Here is a 27,094-nt window from a genome sequence, read left to right on the forward strand (position 1 = left end):
ATGGGGGTGTAAACACACCCTTTAAAGATAGAGATGCTTGATAATTGTCAAGTGCTGTGCCCCTGCCAGTGTAAACAGGACTTTCTGACCTTTTGGAGGCAAGGCGTAGGAGAGTCTCCTGAAAGGCGTGGACCTTCCCCCCAGAGACGCACGTGTGCACCACGTGGCCTGGCTGTGGGCCTGCTTCAAGCAGAACAGTTAGCTGAGCTCTGCTTTCTTTTACCGAATCACTCTTGGTTCTCCACGCTTCTCCAGAAAGACTTGAGGCATCTCTGTGATGCTGAGGACAAGAAGCATTCACTTCCATCAGCACACCTCTTTGCCGTTTTGGGGGTTGCAGTGCTTCTGCCTTTCCTGGTTGGGTAGGACAGATCCAGACAGTCCTCACCTGGGTCGGGGGAGCAGGCCTCTGCAGGGGTGAGGGGTGCTCTTTGCTCTGCACTGGTGGACATCGAGCAGAAATGTCCCTTCCCAGCCTGGGGGCCGGAAGCTGCCCGCTGAGGAGTAGCGGGCTTCTGCGTCCGCGCCTGTGAGCTGCAGCAGGCAGCGCAGGCAGACCTCAAGGCTTTATGCGTCCTGGGCCACGTGACTTGGCCTCTCTGAGCCTTGACTTTGAGGCCCATTGGAAGCAGTGTAGCCGAGTGATGAAGAGTCTCTGGAGGAGACCTCCTGGGCTCAGTCCTGACTCCACCGTCTCCTTGTCCTGCAATGTTTGGTCCCCTCTGTGTCTCAGCAGCTGCCTCCTCAGTGAGTTAAAATGGGAGAAATCGGAATAGCGCCCGGCCCATAGAGCGTGCTCAGTGATTGTTAGCTTTTACTGTCATCAGCCGCAGAAGAAATATTTATGGGATGTTGTGAAATTTAACTAAGATAATGTAAAGTGCTCATCATATATACTCCATAAATTTTAATTCTTTGAGTTTAGAAATAGAATGGAGTTTTTAAAAATCTTTGACTTCTCAGAAGGAAGTTTGTATTTCTGTGCTGCTTTGTGTTGAGGAAACAGCATTACCCTGTCTACAGAATTGCTTTATGAGTTATTTCTGCCTGGAAGGGGGTGTCATTGTGTTCTGAGCTCAGCGTATCCCAGGCTGCCCAGGCCTTGCCATACACTCATTCTCTCAGACAAGTTGATGCATTTCTTCTTTCAAAACTTCTACACTGTCTCCTGGGTGGTCTCATAGATCCCTCCTTACAGCCTGTGGGTCAGTGCCTGCCAGTGGTAAGGTCTTTGCTGGTGAAAGCAGTTGAGTTTATTATTCACTCAAGTAAGGGGCCGCCTGGCCTTTTATGATGTGGGCTTTTTCATCGAGGATGTGTGGCCAAACATTATACAGGCACAGACTTCATTCAGTCACCGGAAGCCTTCTCAGGGCCGAGCAGGTTCTGTGCTCTGGCTGCAGCAGAGGTGCCTGGACACTCTCCAGGCTCCTGTTTCCGCATCCAGTGGAGGGGAGGAGGACTGTTCACAGTCACAGCGGACATACGGAGTTATAACTAGCTGCCCGGCCCTGTGCCGAGTGTTTACAGGTAGCATCACGTGTATTCCTCACAGCAGCCCTCTGCAGTAGGCACTTAAGAGCCTGCATTTTACAGATGAGGAAGCTGAAGCGCAGAAAGATTCAGTGACACACAAAGGTTACGTGGTGACTGTGCGGGCCAGAAGAGCACCGTCTGGCTCTCCGGGGGTCAGTACAGACCTTCCCTCTCCAGTAGCGGAGTGTCCCTCTCCTCCTCCCAGCCCCCCCCCCAACCCCATTTTGGTTTTTACCATCTCCGTTCTCTGAAATGTGGCGGGGCCTGCTTTGCATGCTTAGCAGAGCAGCGGGAAATGCACTGAGTGGCCAGTGCCAGCTGGGTTTTTTGGAGTTTTACAGAAGACTTAGAAGTCCTATTTCTCCCCCACTGGAAAGGGGGAAAAAAAGGCTTTTATACAGTTACATGACTTCTTGTGAGAGAAATATGGAAACAGCAACAGGGGCATGAGACTTGAGGCTATTACAGACACATCAAGAAATAATAGCGTTTCAGAATTAAGTGAAATCACCAAAAATTATTATAAGGAAGGACTACAAATGGGGAAATAAACATGGCAACATCCTGTGTACAATTAGATCAGATTAGATATCTATCCCTAAAACAAGGGTAAGTCGGTGGAAAAATAAAAATAATGCCAACAGTTGGGCAAGGTTTGCTGAGTGCTGGAAGCCAGCATTTCAAATACTGGAGTCTCTTTCATTTGCGTGTCAAAAAGGCTGACCAGCAGAACTGGTCTAGTTGTAACTCGGTTTTTTCTAAGCGGTGGGAAAGATGGCTTATCCTGTGAAAGAAGGGGGAAAAGGAGAGTTTTCTTAAAGTTTAAGAAAACTATCTGAGGCTGAAATCCTTTCATTACAAACGTTTGAATCACAGGTACTTTGTACGTGTCTGGTCTCCTGATAGCAGTCTCTCCTGACTGCACATAATCCAGCCTCACTGCCTCTTTTCTAAGAGGAAGGAGGCATGACTCCCCCTCCGGGGCCGCCGCCCTGCCAGCAGCCTATCTCAGGATCCTCTGTTTCAGGTCTCTGTCCTGGGATGCCCTGACCCAGTGGTGCATGAAATTGCCTATCAATACGGAAAAAACGTGGGACTCGCTTTTCAGGTTGGTCTGCTGCTTTGTAAGAGTGCGGCCTGTTGGTCCAGCGGGCAGGGTGGCGGGGACACTGGGATGGTGGTGCTTGTGACAGCCCTTTCTCCCTTTCCAGCTAATAGATGACGTCCTGGACTTCACCTCATGTTCTGACCGGATGGGCAAGCCGACCTCGGCCGACCTGAAGCTCGGGTTAGCCACCGGTCCCGTCTTATTTGCTTGTCAGCAGGTATGTTTTTTGGGTTTTTTTGGGGCTGCATTGGGTCTTCGTTGCTGCGCGCGGGCTTTCTCTAGTTGCGGCGAGCGGGGGCTACTCTTCCTTGTGGTGCGTGGGCTTCTCATTGCGGTGGCTTCTCTTGTTGCGGAGCACGGGCTCTAGGCGCGTGGGCTTCAGTAGTTGTGGCTCACGGGCTCAGTAGTTGTGGCTCACGGGCTTAGTTGCTCCACGGCATGTGGGATCTTCCTGGACCAGGGCTCGAACCTGTGTCCCCTACATTGGCAGGCAGATTCCTAACCACTGTGCCACCAGGGAAGTCCCAGCAGGTATGTTTTGTGAACTCCCTTGGACACATTGCTGAGAAGCCCTGCAGGACCAGGACCTGCCAGGCATGGCTGATGGGAAGGTTAGAGGAGGAGGAGATGGAAAGCATTTCTGAGAGACCACAGCTCTGGATGTGATCCTAGTTCCAGGACTGAGGTGTCCAGGCCAGTCATTCCACGTCTAAACTCTGTCCGTTTCCTTATCTGTAACATTGAGAAGATGACAGCCTTCCTCCCAAGGTCATTGTGAGGATTAAGTGAGATGATGTTCATGCAGATACTGTGTAACTTAAGCGCTGTGTGCATGTAAGGAAGCATGGTGACTCTTTCCGTGTGTTCTGGGCACTGACAAGGCGGGTGGTGTCTACATCTTGATGATAGGGCTGGACTTTGGCTGTGCCTCAGAGCCCCTTAAAACAAGCACAGGAAGGCCTCCAAGCATGAGAAATTCTCCAGTTCTAGAAGTTTAATGGGACTGTTTGCTGCTCTCAGAGAGCCTCAGCCATTGCCTCAAAAATGTCAAGAAGTCAGTGGAATGCACTAGAACCACATAATTCCTCCTTTCTCCAGGTTGAGGGGCTGTCAGTTAAGGAAGTAAGTTAAGCTACCTTCATATTCTCCTTAATATGGATGAAAAGCTGAGGAGAAGCTTCAGAGATGCTGAGGTGACTTGCAAGGCAGGCGTTTCCAGAGCCTGCTTTGGCCCCTGGCCACGCTGCTTCTGGCTGTGCCAGACGCTCTTTGAAAGAAGTAGGGCATTAGCTGGTATTTGGACAGCTTTTTAATAGATTTTCGTCTTAGTAGTATTTAATTTGTTATTGAGCAAAGCAGTAAAATGGGCATCGCCATGCCATGAAATCAGAAATTAGCTCTTTGATCTAAAATTTTGTAACTTTTAGTCTTCTGAAGATTTGGCCTCTATTCTTTCTCAAAATTTACAAAGATAAATCATGTCTTCCATAGACCTTGATGATTCCATTTTGATTACAGAAACCTTGCTTTCGATCAGTTGCTGGTGCAAGAAAGGAGAGGTCATCTTTTAGTCACTAGTAGAGCCGTAAACAGGGGTGACCCTCAGAGGAGGCTGATGCTTGGGGGCTGGGCTGCTTACCTTGGGCAGACCAGTAGCGGACAGCGGTCAACCCAGGAACGAGGGAAGGGAATGGAGGTGCTGGTGACCAGGCTCCGGGCAGCCTCTCAGGACATTGAGGCAGAGGTGAGAAGTGCAAGTGCTGCTAGGAGCGGCTCCCTTCTCCCACACAGACTGACTCGCCCACCCAGAACTCAAGGAGAGTATTCATACGTGTGCCGTGTTCTGGCAAAAATCTGTCAAATCCCCTTGTGTGCATTAAAGCATGAGTGAGGGACTTTTTTTTTTTTTTTTTTAACCATTAACCCACAAAAAAGCAGAGGATTCACGAGCCACGTAAATGTAAGGCATCCTCAGATTCGGAAGGCGAGGCGCTGGCCGCCGTGTGCACAGCTGCAGACATGAGTCTGTTCCCCGGGCCCTGGTGAGGAAATGTGAATAAGGAAAACAAGCTGGGCCGAGTGCACTGAGCTGCTGCAGCCCTGGGGTTATCAGGATGGCCGAGGAAGGCAGCTTTCCCTGAAGAAGCCTGTATCTACTAAAAAGCCTTGGGGGCTGTGCTGATAGAAATCTTTACAAGTATAAATAATTGTCATGAGCCCCGTGATACTAAGTTAACAGCTGAGTCCTGCTTCAATTTTAAGATGACTGAGAATGTTTGCCTCTTCTGATTGTGTTTCACCACGAACATATTTCAAAAGAAATGCATTTGCTTTTCTCTACACAAGGGAGTATGACTAATGCTCTGTTCAGATATGGAGGGGCAAAGTCGGGGGAATGGACCATTCCTACAGATTGACTTGTCAGTTATGTACAAGAGATTAAAAAATGATGGTTTAAAAAGGCAAGGAAAAGGAACAAACAGAAGCTTCCAGTGTCCCAAACCACAGTTCTGTGTGTATCACTGGGAAATCCCAGCATCACAAGGCACACACTCACCCTCACCAGACAGCGCTTTTCCTGTCTGTCCAGAAGGCAGTAGGAAAAGGAGTTAAAAGGCACATCGTGCAGCCTTAGGAAAGGGACACAAATAAGGCCGAGCAGGATGCGGCGCTGGACAGGACTTGTTTCCTAAGCAGACTGATTGTTCTGTCTCACGGCGCATGGGCCAAAAGTTAGGTCAGATCCGTCTAAGTTCTTTTCAACTAAAACATCAAGTTTAGGCTCTACAACAGATGATACTGTCAAAAATTAGGTTCTTGGTCAGAAATTTGTCAAGATTTTGGAGCTAAGATTGATTTGGGGTAAAACAAGTTCCAAAAATAACATGAGAATGTGCCCTATCTCCATTTAATGAAAATGCATTGTTTTTATAATTTGCAAAGGATTCTTTTGTTTGTTAACTCCGATCTCACAACTCCTTTTTGTGGTAGGTATTATGTGCCTTCTACAAGTAAGAAAGTGATGCTCAAAACTTGGCCAGAATGTAACCTCTCGTAAACGGCACCACAGGCAATTAAACACTCCATGTCTTCAAAGACCAGTGTCGTTTCACCACACGCTGCAGTGTTACTGCCTCTGCTCGCGGGGACCAGTGCAAGTGCCCCATGGGCCTGAGCCCTGGGAGGCCGCCCAGAGCAGAGGACTGGCTGATCCCGCTCTGAAAAGGCACTGACGACACTCAGAGTCGTCTCAGTGTCGGCCTTCAGTATTTGTCCTTAACCTGCCCGTTTAGTGGAGTAGTGGCAAGATGTCTGTCACCTTTCTCCATAGGTAGGTGAGTTTTGTTTGCAGATTAGATAAATTAGTCTTTGAACTTTTCTGCTTATGAACGTGGAGGTTCACTGGACCAGGACAAGCAACCTTGGGAAACCACTTTCCCTCTTTCATGTAGCATGCTGGGTTGTCTTGAAATTGGAGTTTGTTGATAGAAACTCCCTCTGTCTGGAATTCACTATTTTTGACCTCTCTCTGAAGGGGTTTCTTGACAACAGGGGATTTAAGAAAAGCTTCTGGATTGCTGGGGAGGTCTCAGAGGTGACTGTCCTTCCATGTATATGTGTACACATACTGTCTATAAAAACAAAAACCTTACGTTAAAGTAAACCTTTATAGAGGTTGGATTTCAAGATCTTCACAAACCAAATGGAAGTGTTCTCTTTTTTTGGTGAGATTCCATTAGTTCCCAGATACCCTTTAAAAGCTCTCTCCTTCCTTCTGCGATCAGTCAGCAGACCTAAATGTCAGCCTGTAGTCGTGCTTCCACTGCTGTCACCAGCACCAGCCCCGCACCAGCTGCACGGGCTTCTGCTCGCTGTGACTGTTGTGGCCTTAGAGTCACCCAAGTTCCTGCTTGAGTAACAAGCTCACTACAGTTTACTGATCGCCTTTGTCGTGAGTTTATGGACAGATTTCACAGTTGGACTCTGATTCATCCACGGGTGATTTTCCTACTTGTAAAACCAGAGCCTAGGCCAACAGGAACTTTATTTCTCAGCACATCTGCGGGCAGGCCAGTGTTCCTCCTGCCTGTTAATGTTACTCATTTCTTCTCACACATTCTGGGCACAGGGGAGTGCCTCAGGGAAGAGTTTGATATTGATATTTGCACATTAAGATTGCACACACTGCATGTGTCAAAGGAAGGATGTAGTCGCACTCAATGGAGAAAAAAATTTTTTTTTTCAAATTTTGCTTTCTCAGTGCTTTTTATAGTAAAAGGAATCAGAAACTACCCAATCAGCACATTTTACCATCGTTGTTGGTGCTGCAGAAAAAGCTCATCTACCCTAAAAATGGTAATTTTACCAGATGCCCAGGACAGTATCACATTAGCTTTGAGGATATACAGCCTTCTAGAAATCCAATTTTGAAATGTGGTATTAAGAAGCTAAGACCAATGCCTACTTGATTTGACTTTTGACCAGTAAAATTGATTTGAGCTTTCCTGATTCGTTTCCTATGAAACTTCAATTTTTATTCTTAAAAAGCCAGTACCTAAAACTAATTACTGGTTTTCGTTTAAGAACTGACCAGCTGCCGGCTCTGTAAATTTCATAAGGACGTTACTAGCAGCCTGTGCTTTGTCTGGACACGTACTTTGCTCTGAAAGGAACAGTCTTAAGTCCTCACTTGCCATCATCTAGTTGAGACTTTTCTCTCTGTGCCCTATTTTTCCTCTAGGATTACTAATACCGAGGCGGTGGCTACAGGACCACAACTGCTTTCATCCCTCGGGCTCACTGCCAGGGAAGCGCTGGCAGCTGCTGCGAGCACTGCCGCAGCCAGAACCAGACCCCTCTTAATTAACTCTTACTTCACGGACCCCTAAGCTGGTAGAACTAAGAGATTTCTGATCAGGTAGCTCAGCCGCTTCCTAACACAGATGAGCAGGCTGAGGGGCTCAGCTGTGGCCACACCAGGACTAGAGCTCCAGGCTAGACAGTGAAGTGGTTTGGTGTCCTGGCTTCCCGCCTCCCAAGTCCGATCATGGCGGCAGTTCTCCTACCTTGCTGCCAAGTACCGTAGAATATAGATTTTGTCTTCAACGCGTCTTGTAGCTGTCTTCTATTTTTCTCTTACTGCCATCAGCTTACCACTGGTCTTTAGAATTTACTACAGTAACCCGACTGCTGCTTCTACCTCTGTCTCCTCTAATTTGATGGTTCTCAACCTTGGCTGCATATTAGAAATGACTGAAGAGTTTTTAAAACCATGACGCAGGGTCACGTGATTCCAGGGCCGGCCGGTGTCAAGCAGCGCTGCCCTCGTCCCCTCCACGAGCCGCCTCGCGGAGCCCTGCCTGTGATTCCCTCTGCTCAGAGACCTTGGTAGCCTTCGGGTGTTTCGGACTAAAAGCAGATTGCCCACCTTCTTCTTAGGCCAGTGGTTCTGATTTGTCAGCAGAGACCAGCAGGACCAGCAGCATCTGGGAACATGTTAGAAGTGCATGCTCGGGCCCCAGCGCTACTTAATCAGAAACCTCGGGGGAGAAGCCCGGTAGGCCCCTAAAGCTGAGATCCGTAAGAGAAGCCAGTAAGATTTTAGAGGTGAACGCTTGCTCCTCTGTCTCGGACTCGGCCCTGGACCAAGGATACAGCAGAACAGTGGAGGGAACACGGGTCCACGGCTGCCCTTCCTGGGTACCAGCTCGTCCCTGGACCCGGAAACGGGAGTCCTCTTAGCTCCGCTGCTTGTAATCGCTCGTGTACTGCTCCCCCGCCCCCACCGTTTACACGTTTAATCACTTTTGTGGATTTTGTTACCTGTTTTTACCTACTAGTGTTTGAACATTTGATTTCTCCCAAGAGCATTAAATAGGTTTTCTTTCTTTCTGGTTAGTTCCCAGAAATGAATGCTATGGTAATGAGACGGTTCAGTTCACCAGGAGACGTGGACAGAGCGAGACAGTACGTATTACAGGTGAGAGGATCCAGAAAGGAGAACGGCGACAGCAGGTGCCGTGTGGCAGAAGAGTTCTTTAAACAACGTAACGAATCTTTGACACAAGACCAAGTTTGATCAATTCTTGATTCGGCAAAAACTGAGAAGGACAAAGTTATATTATGCATTTTTCTTCTAGAAGTCTTCCCATTCTAATGTAATTGGCCTTGGGTGGGGCTTGGACCCTAATATTTTGGTGAAGCTCGAAGGGGTTCCCACGTGCAGTCAGGGGTAAGGCCTGTTGGTTTGCAGCCAGTCTCCCCCGCGTCCACCACAGCAGCTCTGCTGCCCTCCTGTCCGAGCCCTAGGAAACTGGGCTTTCCTCGTCCATCCTACATAACTGCAGTAAATGTGCAAATAAAGAAACGGTACCTTTGAAAAAATTTTAAACCAACATAGCAAATTAAACTTTAACCTTCAGGGGCTATAAGCTTATTTCAAATATAGCACCACATATCCTCAGAACTTTTCTGTGGAAGCCAGATCTTTTTGCACATTTTCAGTTTGGATCACTGTATTTTGCAGATGAGCCGCTTGGAGCCAAAAGGTCTCACAAATGAGAGTGAGTGAGCCATTTTTAGTAAGCAGTTGTAGTCTGAGATCTGTCGTTAGTCAAATACTTGAAAGAATTCCAAGTAATTACCTTTCAGATTTTTAAAATTTCCACAAAGCAAAACCCCTTAACTCTATATGGTTAATCATAACGTGCTATGGCTACCACCTTTTTAGAGGGCAGTTTGGCTGTACTATTAAAAACTCAGTGTGAGGGCAGCGGGAGCTGATAAAGAAGGCAGTATACCTGGGAGTGGTCATGGCTTCAGAAATAATGATGTTACTGACAGCTAAAGTGAGAAGTGGGACTGAAAAGAGGGAAATTAACTGTGGCTCTTACACCACACACTGAAGTTCCAGCAAGCCTGGGCAGAAGTGCACGTAGGCAACAAGTCCACAGGAATGTTCCAAAGACCTGTGAACTCCAGCCGCCTGTTCAGCCGCAGGGCTCCTAGCCCCTATTCCCTCACTAAATATGAATGGACAAGTCGGGTTTATTTAGTAGGATTGCTAAATAGTTGGTTAAAGCTCACTGAATGAAAGAGTGAGACCAAGTTAAACAGACTCAGGAAAAATAATACGGGGATTCAAAAATACTGCATCAAACATGAACAGGATAATATTTTCCAAAAAACTGAATAAGAACGAGCTCTAAGAAATTTTAAATGAATGTGAAAAGCCAACTCCGAAGAAGTGTTGGAATGTGACACTGAGGAAGTCTTCAAAATGAAAACAGCAGTAGAAGAAAATGAGAAAGGCTCTTAACAGGATCAGTACAATCATGCAACAAATATTCCAGGAAGAGACTCGAAAAACAAAAATCAGAAAAAAGGTGGTCACCTACAAAAGGAAAAGTTCAGCACTGGCTCAGGGTGCAGCGAAACCCTGGACTCTAGAGGGCAGTGAGCAAGGCCGTCCAAATGATGAGGAAACATTTTCAACCTAGAATCTGTCCAGTAAACCATCCACTAAGGCCGGCCAATGTCACTGTCACACAAAGAATGCAAAAGTTGACTTCCAGTACACAGATTCTGGCTAAGTTATTTGCTGATGTGCAACAGAACCGTGGAAACACCAAAAAGAGAAAGACATGGGTACTAAAACCAGTGGAATTAACCAGAGTTCAATGAAAAGTCATCCTGTGATGGCAGCTGTACGGCAGAGCTACAAAGCAGTCAGTCTAAGTAACGAAGAGAAGGAGGCAGTTATATTCAGAAGTGAGCTTCCGTACAGTAAGGCAAAGCAAACTAAAGTGTGTCGTATTTTGAGTCATTTTGTGTCACTTGGTTCAGAAAACCAGAGGCCTCTCAACCATGATGCTACACATATTCTGTTCTGAATGACAGAGGGAACCATGGAGAAGGAAATACATGTCTTGATTCTGCAGTAAACATTTTGACATAACGGAAATAGTAAATGTAATTATTTTATTAGTGTTTAGCTTTTAGAAAGAAAGAACCAACATAAAAACATGGGTACAGAGTGGAATGCAAATCTTTAGTGTAAAGATAGAGGAAAGAGAAGGAGCACTGGTATCCTCATAAGGTGAAGTCAGAAGTCGATGCTACATGATGTGACAACAGTAATCTGTATTAGAACTAAAGACAGCAGTCAGTGGTCAGATTAGGAGACAGTATGGGTGGGCTAAATCCTTGTGTTTCTTAGCAGAAAGGCAATAGATAACTAAAATTACGAATTGAAACATTAAAACCAACAGATAAAACTGGTGCCTTTGGAAGAAGGGAACTGTTGCTTTTCATCGTAAGCTCTTCTGTACTTTTATTTATCATGTATGTGTGTTAACTTTCACTTGGAATTTTACTGTATAGATTTTAATATATGTAGAACTTTTTAAAAACTCTAATGCTTAAATGAAAAATAGGGGGAAAGAGAAGGTTACTTGATATTAATGAATTCACTCCTTGGCATGCTAATACAATAAAAACGTGCTTCAGTCTGAGAAAGGGGCCTAAAGGAAGTGGGCGGAGGAAGCTCTGTGAGTTGGAGAGAGAACATTTGAAACACAGTTTGGCTCTTCACTAACGGGATCTCAAAAGTATGTTTTAATTCATATAGCAGGAATTTAAGAGCTGATCCCAGTGGGTGGCATGCATCTGTTCTGTTGTATTTTGTCCCATAGAGCGATGGTGTGCAGCAGACAACCTACCTCGCCCAGCGGTACTGCCGTGAAGCAGTGAGAGAGATCAGTAAACTTCGACCATCCCCAGAAAGAGACGCCCTCATACAACTTTCGGAAATTGTGCTCACAAGAGATAAGTGACAACTCTTTCTGTTATTTCTGGCAGCTATTTTACCAGACTGTGCCTAAAGAATTTTGTGGAGTATACTTTGCTTCATGTGCAGATAACCAAAAACTCATTTTAAAAAATAATTTCCACCTTATTAATGGGACTTTTTTTTATTGGCAAAGTTTTTCAGAAAACTTTTTAAATGTAATTAAACCATCTGAATCTGTCATTCTAGTCCTGTAAACTCTAATCGTGGTACTTGATGGTTATATGTGGTATTGTTTACATGGTTAATATCCACATGTAAAGCCATTACACAAATAAATCAATGTTAAAATTCAAATGGTTTATCTTGTTTCACCATAGGAGTAAAGATCATAAAACTGTGAAGTCTACATTTCAATCCACATTAGTTAGATTTTTAACAGTATCCAAAATTTCATATAGGAGAATGGTTTATTATAAAAGACTGTACATAAAATTTAGACAACAGGTTATATACAAAATTAAGAGAACAGTCCACTCTAAAAAATGAAGAAGGTAACTGATCAATAGTGATACTGAAATCATGTTTAAAATTAACAAAGGCAAAATGCGTATGCAACAGTCACATTGATTTGGTAACAATAATGGTCTTTAATTTTCAGAAATAAACGTTTTGCACTAGTCTTACCATTTACTATGCTGTTCTCCGTAATGCTCAGTACATAACTGTAATTTGAAATCCAAACAAATCCTCAATACACAGAAACCCACAACCGAGTCCTCTACTGTAATATCCTAGGCAGTACAGAATTGTACACACGAGAAGAAGAGAAGACATCCCTCTAACCCTCCCTTAAGTTAAGAGGAGACACACAAAGTGCACGTGTTGCATTTCAGTTATGTCAAAAGACAATACAAATCTGTTGGTCAGCTATATCCCTGTTCAATGATTAATACATGGTGCACCTTTCTTCCCCAATTATTTTATTTTTAAACTCTTTTCATGTTGCTAGTGCCAGGTAATGGGTTAAATAGTGCGTATTCAAAAATCAATCGCATCCACTGCTACCAAAAAAATATGTAAAAGATGATTATCATTTCCTTTCATTGAACTAGTATATCACAGTCCACTGGAAAACCAAAGGACTGATAGAGCAATCCTTAAGAATTTTACCTACAGCATATGCACTTTGACACATTTTCTTAGCTTTGAAAAAGTTACTTTAGAAAAGGAATTCAGTAGACTGACTTGTAAATAACCATCTCAGATTTTAAATTCTACAAAAATCAGCCACTGCTGTTGGGATAGGTTGAGATAAGGCTAAAATTTTTTTTCCAAGTTAATATATTGAGAAAATAGAACCATAATTCTGCCATAAATCAGTATCTGTTATTATTTTTTTTAAAGCAAACCAGTGAAGGAAAGGACAAAAACCTTTGGTTCACTTACGTATTTATGAATGGAAAAAATTTATAATGCAAATTCACTCATTAAAAAACTTCGGTACAAATGACAAGACTACAGGTAACCCAATTGTCTTTTTTCACATGGAGATCTTGGAGACTCAATTCGTTTCAAGAGACCTAAGTACAAGTACTCCAAGTAAGTATTACACAAACTGGAAGCATCTTGGATTTTGTTAAGTATATTTCAATACATAAATTTGTATGCATGCTTTAAACAAACAGTATATTTCAAGAATGAGAGAGTCTAAACAAAAAGTATGACCAGCACCAGCATTTAAGTTTTCTGATTTTAATATTAGTCTGACAGAGCGTTAGTAACCATGCTGCACTGAAACATGTAATGGCACAATCTGAATCATGATTTGTGAAATATTATACCCTACACCCCCAGAATATTTAGGCTGGTCATGAAGTTAACAATGTGTAAGTAAGTATATAAGCACAATCAGTGACAGACAGCCTCTTGTATAGATTGCTGTTTAGCAATACACCAACTGCCTCAGAGATTTATGCTTACAGGTAGACATTCAATTATACCAATAAAACAGCATGTCCTGAACATATGGGCACATTTTAAGACAATCCCGTTAACCATAATGGTCCCACAGTATGACTGAGTGATAATAAGAACCTACTTTAAAAGCAAAAATTTAATCAGTATAGTGCATGATCGATTCAACATAGTTCCCAGGGAACAGACCAGTCACTCGATTGCAGACTCCTTCATACCAGCCATCATCATTCTTCTTTATTACATAGATGATTGCACCCTCCATAAATGATAGCTCATCATCCTTGTCTTTTGTATAATCATATATTGCCACAACTATGGAGAAAAGAGTTGAAATATCATGTCAGTGCACTATATCCAACATTTAATCGAGTTTTAAAATGTAATGCCAATTAACAGTATAGCCAACCCAACTATTTTAATGAAAAGTCTTAATTCTTAAATCTATATATCTAGGTAGGTCAAGTATCCAACCATGGTTACTAAATCACTAGCTTGATCTTCGGGCCAAACTGACAACTAACTAACTAAATTAGAGAAGTCAAGAGTTTCTACCAACCTATGTAGGAAAGATTTGTAGGACTTATTAGATGTTTCAATTCATTCGTTCAAATATCTACTAAGTGCCAACCACATGCAAAGCACTATTCAAAATAGCAAAGCTGCGTAGCCAATCAGTAAACCAGGTAACAACCATCTAATTTAAAAATATACTGGGAGGTAAATACCCTACTCATCGCAGGAGAATATTCATGTAGTTTATGGGGCTATACCTAGATTTAAATATACATATACATACACGCACACACACGCACACCTTAAAGGTCAACAAGAATTTCTATTTTTAAAGGGGAAATAGGTGAGTAAAGACTCATTAATTAAGACTTAGAGAACCATTTTGCAATTCTGTGATTATGCTGAGTTCAAAATATCCACTTCCTTTGCAAACAGTGCTGTGGAAAGGAAAGGCATCAAACAACTACCAGCTTTCCAAACTATTGGTTTATGAATTTAATTATTCCTTCCTCTGTCTTTACAACATAATTCTGAAATATGTAATTTTCTAGTATATGTGAAACAGTAGTCATACAACTTTTTTTTCATTAACTTACCTCAGGTAGTGTTTTTCTTAAAATAGAGTTTTTAAGACATTTAAGATCTTCTAGAACTCATTTTTCCCTTAAGGAAGGTGGCTTTGCCCCATAATTATCCTGAACCAGTGAATTATAATAAGGAAGAGACGTGAAGTACTGATCCACAGCATCATTTGCTAAACTGAAACAGCCAATCTTTTTTCCCCTTTACAAAACAGTATATGAAGTAAACTCAACAAGTCCATTCTCCATTTTAATCCTGTAGCAGAATCACAGTATTGTGATCACAAGCTCACTTAACATACCAGTTTCAAAAACACCAAAACATACAGAATAAATAATGTCAAATTATTATCCTCGTATTTTGGCTAAATAACCACCCAAGAAAACCCAGTGACTGCTAGGGATAAACATCAGAGTCACATTTTGAGTGGTATAGATGACTTTTAAACTGATCATGACAACACGTGATACCCTCAAAGTCATTCAGCAAAATGAAAATATTATTTCCTCGGGTTCTTAGTTCTACTTGTACAAAGAGCTGATAAAAACACTGTCAATTTAATTGTTTCTATTTTCCAAATCCCCTCTGTAAATGAAACTTAGTCCCACCTAACTTCCCCTCCCCCAGTGCGTATATTCTCTCATTTAATAACTCTCACTGCTGAGTATTTAACCATTCAATGTCCATTCTATCTCCAGGACCCTAACTCCATATAAAGATCTAAACTCTCCCTTCTGTATGTACTTACCGTAGGGTTCTTTGGAAATAGAAATCTAATATTCTTATCTACGTCTATCTACATGATAAAAATTTGAAAATAGCTGTCTAGTCCCTCTGAAATCTTCTTTTCCTCAACTTAAAAACAGTGCTTTCAGCTGTTTCTTTTTATAGATGCACTTTCTAGATAATTTCAGCCTCCTGAATATCCTCTGAAGGCATCCTTGTTTGCAAGATCCTGAAATATGGTACTCAAAATTAAAACATAATACTGGTCTAATATAAATGAATATTATCAGATTTGTACATATTAGGTTGAAGTTCAGCTAATGTACCCTAAGAATCTGACTTCTGGAAGAGTCATGTCATACTGCTGGGTTAACATATTCAACTGAACTCCTATTAAACCAGGTTTTAGTCATCTTGTGATTTACAAAGGTGACTACTGAAGGCTTGGACTCTAACCCTACTAAATACCAACTCTGGTTTAGACCAGGAGTCCGCAAGCAGTGGCCCATGGCCAAATCCAAGCCGGTGCCTCGGTTTGTCTGTGAAATTTTGCCGGGGCACAGCCGTGCCCGTTCACTTGTGTGCTGTCTACAACTGCCTTTTCTTTTTTCTTTTTTTTTGGCCACACTGCGTGGCTTCTGGGACCTCAGTTCCCCAACCAGGGACTGAACGGGGCCCTCAGCAGTGAACGCGCCGAGTCCTGACCACTGGGCCGCTGGGCAAGTCCCCACGACAGCTTCTGTGCTACAACAGTGGGGTTGAGTAGTTGTGACAAGACTGAATGGCTGACAAGTTTAAACTATTTCATTTTGCAATATATACAGCTATCAAATCACTCTGCTGTACACCTGAAACTAACACCACCACCACATTGTAAATCAACTATACTCTAATTAAAAAATAAAGAGAAAATAAAGAATCCTCACTTTATATTGGGAATGTACGGGAACTAAATCATCTTGGCTGGTAAAGCTATTCTCAAGGTGGAGAAACGCTGGACTCGGGGTTCTTTACGGCTCTAAAATACTATAATTAGCTCTTTCCCTTCACAGCAGTTCAACGATGACTGTACCCTACCTTTCTCGATGTAATTTTTTGGGGCCCAAGCAGGATCCCCATCTGCATATGGATCGTTATACTGGACTACAGCGGCCTCCTCATCTTCATAGTCCACTGGCGGCGGCGGCGGCGGAGGTGGAGAGTCGTCAAACATGGGAATGTCATCTGGTGGAGGAGGAGGTGGTGGGGTCGGACTATCAGCAACTAAAACATCCAGATACTGAATTTGAATCAGAAATCAGACTAGACAGAAATTCGTAAGTTAACAGAATCGAAGAAAGCTCTAATTCGTATACAGCATGCACTATAATAAAACATGCAATGATTAGAAATAAAAGCTTGGTGTGTTAAAGCTTCTACTACTTTTAAGAATAATTTTGCAATAATAAAATGAGCTAAAAAATTAAGGGTATTAGGAAGTTCTACAAATTAATGAATGCAGAGGTTAGGAGACAATCTGTTTATAAGACTACAGGAATAAAAAAGTTCCCATATTCCAAGGCTCAGATCAGAACAAATGTCACTCTTTAGTTAGCATATATCCTTAAATAAGCCTTACATCACATTTGTCATTTGGACTATAGTAAACGTTATGAATAACATTAATGGTTTGATAATCATTTATTGTGCACATTCATGTCCCTGATTTTGGCTTTTAGTTACCTTTAGTTCCACAGAAATAAGTCTCCAGTGGGTGGATACATGTTTATTTTTTGTTTTTTTGGGAGGAAGAAAAAAAAAAAAGCTGGTGGTATTAGGTCTGCTTCTATGTGTACGTTTTTCTATTATTTTATTTAAATTTTAACAAGGGAAAATAAATTTAAAATTAAATAATTCCAAGCTAGTAAAAAAATCTCACTGAATATTTTCAAAAATGTTTGTATTCATAATAAACTTTTTTTTTTTTAAGATAATCAACTTCTTAAATGTAGAAAGCAAGCTAAGGCTTTTACATTATTGCTAGTAAAACTAAGAATGGGACGAGGGAAAGACTAGATCCTAAAGATCCAATTTTCTAAGAATACATCCACAATAAAGATTTTTAAAATAAAGTACTGCAGGAAGATGTTTAAAAAAAGAAAAAAAGAAAGGAACTCAAATCATGCAAAACAATAAAAACGACTCATACCTCAAATTCTAGATGGTTGTGGAATGTGTATGTGTGTGATTTAAATAATCAAAGGTGTAAACAGTGAAACGGGAAAATGTCAGGCTAGAACTGTGTTCAATGAACTATATGGTACCAGGTAACAAATGCTCCCAATATTAAGGAATTCAGAGCTGGAGCACAACTAATTCTTAAGTTTCTGATTGACAAATTTCTTTAAAAGTTAAAGACATATGAAAATGCTCTGATATAAATTGATACAGGAATTATATAATATCTGCAGTGGAGAAATTCAGAATACCAACATACTAATTCAAATGCCAATTTCTGGGGCTATTTCTGTGAAGAAAATGGTCATCATCTACTTGTAATATAGTCTTAAAGTTTTCTACACCCTATTTGGAATAATGCGCTGAGAATATAACCAAGGAACCCAGATTTAAAACATAAGCAGATAATAGCCCTACTTGATAACCAATTTAATTATGTGATTTCTGTTTTATCCTGTTGGGGGATGAAAAAGACTATTAGGAAACAAATCCCGTGTGCTGATGCTCATTCGGATAGCTCTCAAACAGGTGTACAATTTATTTTTCCTCCAAATGCTAGGATTCATTTTATTTCTGCCCATCCCTTCTCCATAAAACTTGCAAATATTATTGAGGAGAAGAAAATGCATGTGAATCCATTCTGACATTAAAGAGCCACAGCTCATATCCTTAATATGGCTTAATGTATAAATTATATGTTTGCCTGAATTCTTAAAATACATTTACCCTTGATTTATACATAATTTACTAGTTTACTATGTCCAACTGCTGTTAATCTACACTGGCTTATCTTCAAGTTACATACACTGGGGCAAGAGTCCGGTCAGTCTAACTCTCTGTGCATAATACTCTGTCTAGCACCACGCATGATTGTTCAAACATTTTCAGATGTTAATCATAAACAGACGTAAACACACTGCTTTTTTTAGAGGCTCATGTCTTAAACTGAAACACATTTATTAATAGGTTAACTGCTAACGTGCATTCATTATCACCAATTTGAGTGCTATAAGAAAGTGGACGTTTATGAGAAGAACAAACACAGAAAATCTGTAATTCATAAAACATTTAAGATATTGATATGCAATTTTTCAACAATCTTCCTAACATGCTTTCAAAGAAAACAGATGCCAAATAAAGTTGGGCATTCTGCAGCACAAGGAGAATTACTGACTCAAGTTCTTATGTTTGGGAAAAAGAACTAAAATAGTACCGTGGGCCTCTTTAGCAAGACCATGAATGTACGTTAACACTGAATTTCTATAAAAAAGGGGTTATTACCCAAAACCTAATCAATGAGCTTTGGACTCGCTAAATGGATGTTTATTATGGCTATTTTAAAATGTGTCCTAAAAATTCTTGGCTCTAAGTCACTTCAAAGGTTGAACTGGCTTAGTTTTTAAACTCTTGCAGACTTAATTTTTAAACTCTTAGAGCATTAAGGACCAGCGATTTACCTTTGTTCACTTATTTTTTTATTTTTTTTTTTTGCGGTAGGCGGGCCTCTCACTGTTGTGGCCTCTCCCCCTGCAGAGCACAGGCTCCGGAGCACAGGCTCAGTGGCCATGGCTCACGGGCCCAGCCGCTCCGCGGCATGTGGGATCCTCCCAGACCGGGGCACGAACCCGTGTCCCCTGCATCGGCAGGCGGACTCTCAACCACTGCGCCACCAGGGAAGCCCTGTTCACTTATTTTTAAAAGGAAGATTCACTTATTTTTACATGTTTAAACACATTAGAGTTTCCAACCAAATGTAAAGAGAAGGTTGGTTTATGCTCAGAAGTTTCAACATTTTGAAACTGTTTTAAAAGCCCATTAAATCACCAATTTCTTAAAGGTAGGGACTTTGTTTTAGACTATGTGTATTCCTCCCAGAGCCTAGGACATAACACTGAATAAACAAATACTTGACTGGACGAAGGGAGGAAAAGTGGAGAATAACACAATAGGGTCAGCAAAAGCCGCACAGTGGAATTTGCCACAGTGTTTTCTCCTGGAGGATGGGCTGGTCATGTGAGTTACACATTTGTTCAAACCATTCTAAGATTTATTTTCATGGTGATGATCCCAAATGAAGTGAATTAGTACTGGACCACCTTACCATCTTAATCTCAACAGCTATTTTGGCATAATAAAATTCAGTAATAGGGGTATTTTTCATTTTGCCAAATAACACTCACCATGATCATGTAGTTAGGATTATGTATCTCCCAGAACGTCAAAGCACTCAGGTAGTAATATAAAAACTACTCTATCCTAATTAAATCCATATATTCAAAAGAATTTCCAAAAGTCATTAAACCTGACCTTCAGAGAAGACCTAAAAAAGGTGACAGATTTGCATGTTCAGAAATCATCCTCATGGGCCCACACACAGCCAAAACATGAAGAGGACTCTACACTGATTATCACTCTTAACGGAAAGCATGGATGTAATTTACTTATTCTTGCAGATTCATTTTTATCTTAAAACAAATCTTTATATAGGTTCAAAATGATTTCTGTATAAAAATCTGAGGCTACAAAGTTTTCTCCAAAAATGTTTTGTAACCAAAGGAGGAAAAAAAAAACAATGAAAAACAAAATAAAACAAAACACCCATCCCAACTGCATGATAAATTTAATCTCACAGTGAAACTTTCTATACATCTTGATGAGAACTCAATTCCCCTAATAACTATTGAAAGCTAGTAGTTTCCACACAATTTGAATTTTGGGGTTTGATTACTCTTAAGAATCTGCAAAGATCAGATTTCATGTTTTAGAGCATGTAAATACATAAGAAAACTGCAGTTTTGAAAGTCATCTGAGTCAGTAATCATGCACACAGAGGAAAAACTGAAGATTGTTCTCTTCAGTTTCAATAACATATCTGCACCTCTTTTCAAGATAAGATTAGCTTCTCAATAAAAGTAAGGAAAATGATGACTCATCAGCCATGCATGCTATAAGGAGACAGCCTCTACTCTTGGATAGCTTGGTTTTTCCAAACTTACTGTTTTCCTGCACCCTGGCCACGAAGCCTGTGAGAGGTATCTGTGGAGTCAACTGAGGCATAGGGGGAGGGGGTGGAGCAATAGAAACTGGCGGCAACAACACAGAATGGGGGAAGTAAAACAGATAAAGGAAAGAAAAGGAAACAAACAAAAAGCAGAAGTCAGTTACAAAGACCACAAACATAAGTATGCAAAGAACAGTCTGCAAATGAAACAAAACAAAACAAAAAACAAAACAAAAACCTGCAGAACCTTCTTCAAGTTCATTTCCCAGGAGCAAACCTAAAGCTGAGTTGTGTTTAGCCAGCTGGTTAATTTTATTAAAAAACAAATACACTTGCTTTAATCCTAATGTTATATTGCTTGGGTAAGATTTAAATTTACCATCACCCTCACTTTCACGCAATGAAATTTCTGAATTCTATGGAAAGACTTTAAAAAAACAGGTAACAGTGAAGTACCAATAAAGGTTTCCAGGATGTTGTGTCTTCGCCTTCTCTCTCCAACCTAACAGGTATGTCTAGCTTTAGGGTAATGTTGTAAATAAGGACCTAAATAAAACGAATATGTTACAGGATAGCTGTTTATTCCATGTATAAATAAATGCATTAATTACAGGTTTCCTTTAAAAACAAATTTACACACAGTTCTCTAGGAAAAACCCTTGTTTGTAAAACAAGGTTATTACTACTTTTTAAGTTGACAGTTTTATTTTTAAAGACATCACTCTTAAATTTACTGGGGCATAAGAGTGCTCCATATACCATGTTAATTGTTCACTGAATTTCATGGGATATTTCAAGTGACCTTCCTTTCATCACTATTCTGAAAAAGGAAACCTAATCTAACAATAAGGTAAAATATGCAATTATTTGCATTAAAGTAATTTCTAAAGAATCACTGGGTAGCTGGAAACATACTCCGTCTTCCTTCTGGAGAACACATAATTTATAGGAAACTGACAGCAAATGCTCATGTGGACAGCAAATGTATTAAAAATTAAAACTATCTAAAAGTAAATATTCATATATTTACCACCCTGTCTTATTTTAACAAGACGGTAATGGCCAAAGATTGCTTAGAAAAAGTCAATAGGACTGAATCACAAAATTCAGTTTACTGGTAGTCACCAAGAAGTGACACTAAACTGACATGGAAAAACAACTGATTGGCTCCCAAGGATCATTTAATTGAAAGATTGTTTCAATTAATCCAATCTACAAATTCTGTTTAGTAAGCATAAAAATATGAAAGATGTTCAGTGTACAAATAAGCAATAACTTAAAGCAGTATATGTGCATTAATATTCATTGTATGGCTAAAAATAACATTCAATTCACTATGAAATTAGTCCTGGTTCATTCTGATACTCTGTATATAGAAGTATACACAAGTATGTATATACTGGAACAAGTATGTGTGTGTGTATATATGTGTATATGTGTGTGTGTGTGTGTGTGTATATATATATATATATATACATGTATAAATATATATATATATACACACGCACACACTTGTTCCAGTATATACATATATATACTTTTAATAAATAAAACATTATGTAGCTTTTTAACTTAAAAAAAAACTCCCACAAACCTAAAAAAATTTTTTAGAAACAACCCTTAGTAACGAGCCATGCTGGTTAGTACATAAAAAAAAAGAGGCTACATTGTGACAATACTAATCATTATCACCACATTTAGACAGAAGGGGAATATGCACATCAAAACACTAAAAACATTTACATACTACTACTACTACTACTACTACTACACCAACAATAACTCAGGTTGAAGGATAATTTGACAACACACAGTAATATATTTAAAATTTGAGGCCAAATTTGCTTTATGATGTCCAAAAATACAGACATTCAGTAATGAAAATGTCGTTTGAGGATAAGCAACCCACCCAAGTACTGTTAAAACAGAACTACACCAACATGTATCAGGTGAAGAGTCACCAGAAACCCTATTTGCGGAGTAAACTAAGTGATGAAAAGAAAAATAATGAACACAAAGATGGGATCTAAAAATGCTGAATATGAAAAAAAATTAAAAGTTCATGAAACTAGTGAGACTAATAATCAGATTAACTGTGGAATTCTCAGCCGCCAGCTACTTTTCATTACCAAAAGGAGACCAGGGGAAATGTGAGGTAAAATTCTAACTGGTAAAGTTTCTTAGTAGCTTGGATGAAAATTTTAGTCTGGAAAAGGGTTCTTAAAATTTTGGGATTACCTGTGAGTTGTGATATTTCTGCTAAAGTGGTTTTCAATTCTTAGGAGGTTTTTTGTTTATAACACAATTAGTCTTTAAAGTTTAACCAAAAAAATAAATAACAGAACTTTCTCCTTAGCTCTACTTCAAAACACTTGTTCAAAACATGCATCATAAATGAAAAGAACTTAAAACCAACTTTCTATGTAAATATGGAGTATTCAGTGTTTTTTAGGTAAAATAATATAACATAACATGCAGCCTACAAAAGCCACATGGGAAAGTGTTTCAGTCTATGCCTGGTGATCACCGCTTCAAGCCAGTAACAAATACTGAACTGACTCATTTCAGATTTCTCCTGGTTGGATTGAGCATCTTGATATGGAAAGTGAAATTAATGACTACCCTAAGCAATTTGAGCTTTCTCACATTTTATGCCAAAGCTATTTTCTAACCTTATCAGCCTTTAAACACTGATTGCAGTTAGTGTTGAGATGTGCAATTTGAGGTGAACAGAAAGAAATCAAAAGAAAGTCCTCCCCACTGTTACAATTATTAGAGACAGAATAAGCAGGCATCACAAATGGTTTTTAATGGTTTGGAACTCATTTCAGTATAGGTTAACAAGCTTAAAAGTGATAGCCAGCAATTTCATTATATTATTGTAAAGAAAAACTGTCACAATGTTTTTAAGTTTACTGTTATTGAACTGTATCAAACATGCCAATAAAAATAAATTCAGCTTAATTAATTTCAGTGTTTTTCTTCTCTAGTTCTACTTACAGTACTAAAAAATTCATCAGTTAAGTTTTAGTATACGAGTATACTCAGTAAGCCTGAATTTTTTTGAAAGGGATAAGCAATTATTCTTAAAATGATATGCTTCAAGGTCTAACTTTTTTTTTTGGCCGCACCATGCACCATGTGGGATCTTAGTTCCCCAACCAGGGCTCAAACCCGCGCCCCCTGCAGTGGAAGCGCAGAGTCCTAACCACTGGACCGCCAGGGAAGTCCCCAAGGTCTAACTTCTTAAAACAAAAATAAACATGAAATAGCACGGTTTCAATTGTTGTCTATCACTGGCAAGAATAACAATTTCAAATAATTTCCTTCAAAAGGAGCTCCACTGCTGCCGTTACACCTGCAAAGCACAAGCTTACTTGAATTCTGAGAATAAAGTGGACCTCCATTAACATGAGGCTGAGCAGAAAACTGAGCCGTCACAGAGGGAGTCCGTCTGTATCCACCAGAAGATGTCGAGGAAGTGGTAGAGTTGTGTCGAGAAATCTGCCTGGTCATTGTGCCATACTGGGAACCAGGAGCTGAGCCCGGGGCTGCTGAAAAGCATTAGTCAAAGGCAACCAACAAAGAACTTGAGCATTGCACGTCACTCCAATGGCAGAACAAAGAGAAGGAGACTATCAGCAAGAAATGTTTATTACTTTTTAAAGCCCACAGCACAAAATAAAGAGAAAAGTAAAGATAAAACACAAACAGCTCTATCTCTGAAGTTACAAAAAGAAGGAAAAACAGATACTGTGTGGAAAGTGCAAAAGTAAATAAGTAATATTCTTAAGGCTTTTAATTTAGCATAATACCAAATGGTATTTTGCTAATAAAATGTATAAATTTTTTTCTGTAACATTTTAAAATATACAGCTTTTATATGTCAACTGTGTCTCTCCAACAAAATAAGTGCCAAATGATAGTCTGAGGCGGAAAGCATCAGTTTTTAGATGTGAAGGTCTTAATCTCTGGTTTACAAACTTCTCCTTTCCATTGCCAAATCTTCAGAAGCACAGTGTAAGAATCTATCCAGCCAAACCCGGCTTAAATTGTAAAATGCAAACAGTTAAGCATATTTTCCACATGTACTACTATGTTTATTTGAATGTTTAATGTATTAGCAGTTATTACCAATACATATTATAGTAGAATCATTTTTAAGAGAAGTACAATTTCTAGTTTCAAAGCACTTATATATAATGTCAGATTCGTTGTATATCTCCCAGCTTTTAAGAACTACACACTTTGCCCTATCACTTACATTTCTGTAACTGATAAAGCTGAACAAAATTTTGGACTCTATAAAACATAGACATTTTAAGGCAGCTTTGTGTAGAAAATCCATTATCTTTTTCCATATACTTGGAGGGCTTTTTTTCCATACTACACCCAAAGCACTTTTTTAAAAAACTATCATGCATATTTAAACTAACTAAAGTATTAACAATACTTAAAATTTTATTCAATGTCATCTTTACCAACATTTCAGAAGTTTAAAATGTTAAAGGTTAATATAAAGTTCAAAGCCTCTAAAGTTAACTATACCTTCCAAAGGTAACTTCAGGATTAACATTATCCTCCCAAACATCTAACCATGACTGAGTAAATAAAAAGACAACATCCTGGTTTCCTTTCATTCAGTCAGCCAATTTAACCTCTCCTAGAGGTCATACAACTTATTAGAAAAAAAACCATACAGCAGAGATTGTTCATTAAAAGAAGTGCTAATATTCAACATTTTGGAGCTCCCAAGCCATAGGCAGTCACTAATTATTTAAATCATCCACATGCTCAATTTCTAAACAGAAACACACTTTATAAATAAGAGCCTATTCAAATGCCTTCATAAATGAATAACTCTGGACAGGTAAGTTTTCCAAAGAGCTGAGAAGCAACCCTTTAACCATTTTTAATAGAAATCTCAATAAAATGATTTCTATATTTCTTTTGACTTATATAAAAACTGTATAAAATCCAGGTTATTTGTCTTGGTGATTTAAAACCAAAATAAAGCTATTTAATAGTAGTTCCAAACTATGCCTATTTTAGAATTTATTTTAATATTTTATTAAAATAAAATTATGAAATAAATAATACCAAAGGGTGTATGATTGATATATACATAACTATACAGGCTATATATAAATAATACATACATACATATACATATGGTTACATATACTAATATATATAATTATTTATAGTGGTTGTATATAATTTGTTTACATAAATAAATATTATTTATATTTTTATATATATTACATATATATTTTTTAAGGAAGAATACTCAGCTCCAAGAATTAGAATATTACCAGTATCACTGAAGCTTCTGTTTGCCCCTTCTGAACCCCAAACTCCAAAACATATGTTAAACATTCTCTCTCTTCACTATACAGTAAGTCCCCTACTCACGAAGCTTCAAGTTGCGAACTTTCAAAAAATGCAAACATGCATTCGCGTGTCCAATCACGTAAAGTTAGTTCACGTGTCTGGTGTACATTGTCACGTGCGTGCATCCTCCACAAGTGGCTGTGCTTTTGTGTACTTTACTGTACAGCACTGTATGGAGTACAGCAGTACAGTACCTTTATTTCAAGCCCAGGATGTCCAGAAGCAAGTGTAAAAGCAGCAGTGGTATAGCTGGTGCTACTGTACTTTTCAATGTACTGTACTGTAAGATTAAAAATGTTTTCTTTATTTTTTGTGTTTGTTATGTATTATCTGTGTGAAAAGTGTTATAAACCTATTACAGTACAGTACTACATAGCCAATTGTGTTAGTTGATACCTAGGCTAACTTTGTTGGACTTATGAACAAATTGGACTTAATGAATGCGCTCTCAGAACGGAACTCGTTCGTATGTAAGGGACTCACTGTATAGTTTTTTAAAAATCATAGATAATTATAACCTTAAACAATACACACAGAGATCTTGCAAATTTATAAATAATGGAATGATTATGTATTGATTATGTATTCTTGCTGTTTTCCTTTCATATTATCTTTTAAGGTTCATCCATGTTGATAAGTATACCAATATATCATTCATTTTTATTGCTTTATTTGCATATGAACATGCCACAATTATTTATCCATTCCACTGTAGAATTTGGGTTGCATCCAGATTTTTGCTATTACTATTATACTGCTACTGTGAACATTCCTAAATATGGTTCCTAAGTTTCTCTGGAACAGTGGTTCACAAACTTCAGCAGTGATCAGAATTTCACCTTGAGGGCTTGTTATAATACAGGCTGCTGGGCTCCAGTCTCAGAGTTTCTGAATGAGTAGGTCTGGAATGGGACCTGAGAATCTGCATTCCTAACTAGTTCCCCCATGATGATGATGCTGCTGGTCTGTAAATCATACTCCAAAAGCCACTGCTCTAGTATAGTGGTTTTTAAACTTTATGGTCTTAGGATCCACTCTAAAATTAGAGAACCTCAAAAAAAATTTTTTGAAGTGGGTTATACCATATTAGAAATTGATTAATTACCATAATTAATTGATTAATTACTATATTAGAAATTAAAACTGATTTATCTTTAAAATACATAAATACACAATCCATTAGCTGTCAAAAATGATGTTATCATATGTTATGTAGCCTCTGGAAAATTCCACTGTGTGCTTGTACCAG

At 39.5% G+C, this 27,094-nt stretch overlaps 2 protein-coding genes across 34 annotated transcripts in view; one reads left to right on the top strand and one right to left on the bottom strand.

The window, feature by feature from the left end:
* PDSS1 (decaprenyl diphosphate synthase subunit 1) overlaps positions 1–11,590 on the top strand; it is a gene marked incomplete at its 5' end in the record, with an annotated part of 45,972 nt that extends 34,382 nt beyond the window's left edge. The window contains 4 exons of the mRNA XM_079699943.1: positions 2,564–2,644; positions 2,748–2,861; positions 8,544–8,624; positions 11,338–11,590. Of these exons, the coding sequence (XP_079556069.1) occupies positions 2,564–2,644; positions 2,748–2,861; positions 8,544–8,624; positions 11,338–11,478 (417 nt within the window). The 3' untranslated portion in view covers positions 11,479–11,590. The remainder of the gene's footprint in view (positions 1–2,563; positions 2,645–2,747; positions 2,862–8,543; positions 8,625–11,337) is intronic.
* Positions 11,591–12,941: 1,351 nt separating this feature from the next.
* ABI1 (abl interactor 1) overlaps positions 12,942–27,094 on the bottom strand; it is a gene marked incomplete at its 5' end in the record, with an annotated part of 109,450 nt that continues 95,297 nt past the window's right edge. For 7 of the 33 annotated variants that reach the window (XM_079699233.1, XM_079699234.1, XM_079699237.1 and 4 more), the window contains 4 exons: positions 12,942–13,724; positions 16,311–16,496; positions 20,447–20,533; positions 23,829–24,005. In XM_079699233.1, the coding sequence (XP_079555359.1) occupies positions 13,549–13,724; positions 16,311–16,496; positions 20,447–20,533; positions 23,829–24,005 (626 nt within the window). In that variant the 3' untranslated portion in view covers positions 12,942–13,548. The remainder of the gene's footprint in view (positions 13,725–16,310; positions 16,497–20,446; positions 20,534–23,828; positions 24,006–27,094) is intronic. The other 26 variants (XM_079699241.1, XM_079699242.1, XM_079699243.1 and 23 more) reach the window with 6 other exon arrangements.

This window comes from Hyperoodon ampullatus, assembly GCF_949752795.1.
Source record: "Hyperoodon ampullatus genome assembly, chromosome: 3".
Classification (NCBI taxonomy): Eukaryota; Metazoa; Chordata; class Mammalia; order Artiodactyla; family Ziphiidae; genus Hyperoodon; species Hyperoodon ampullatus.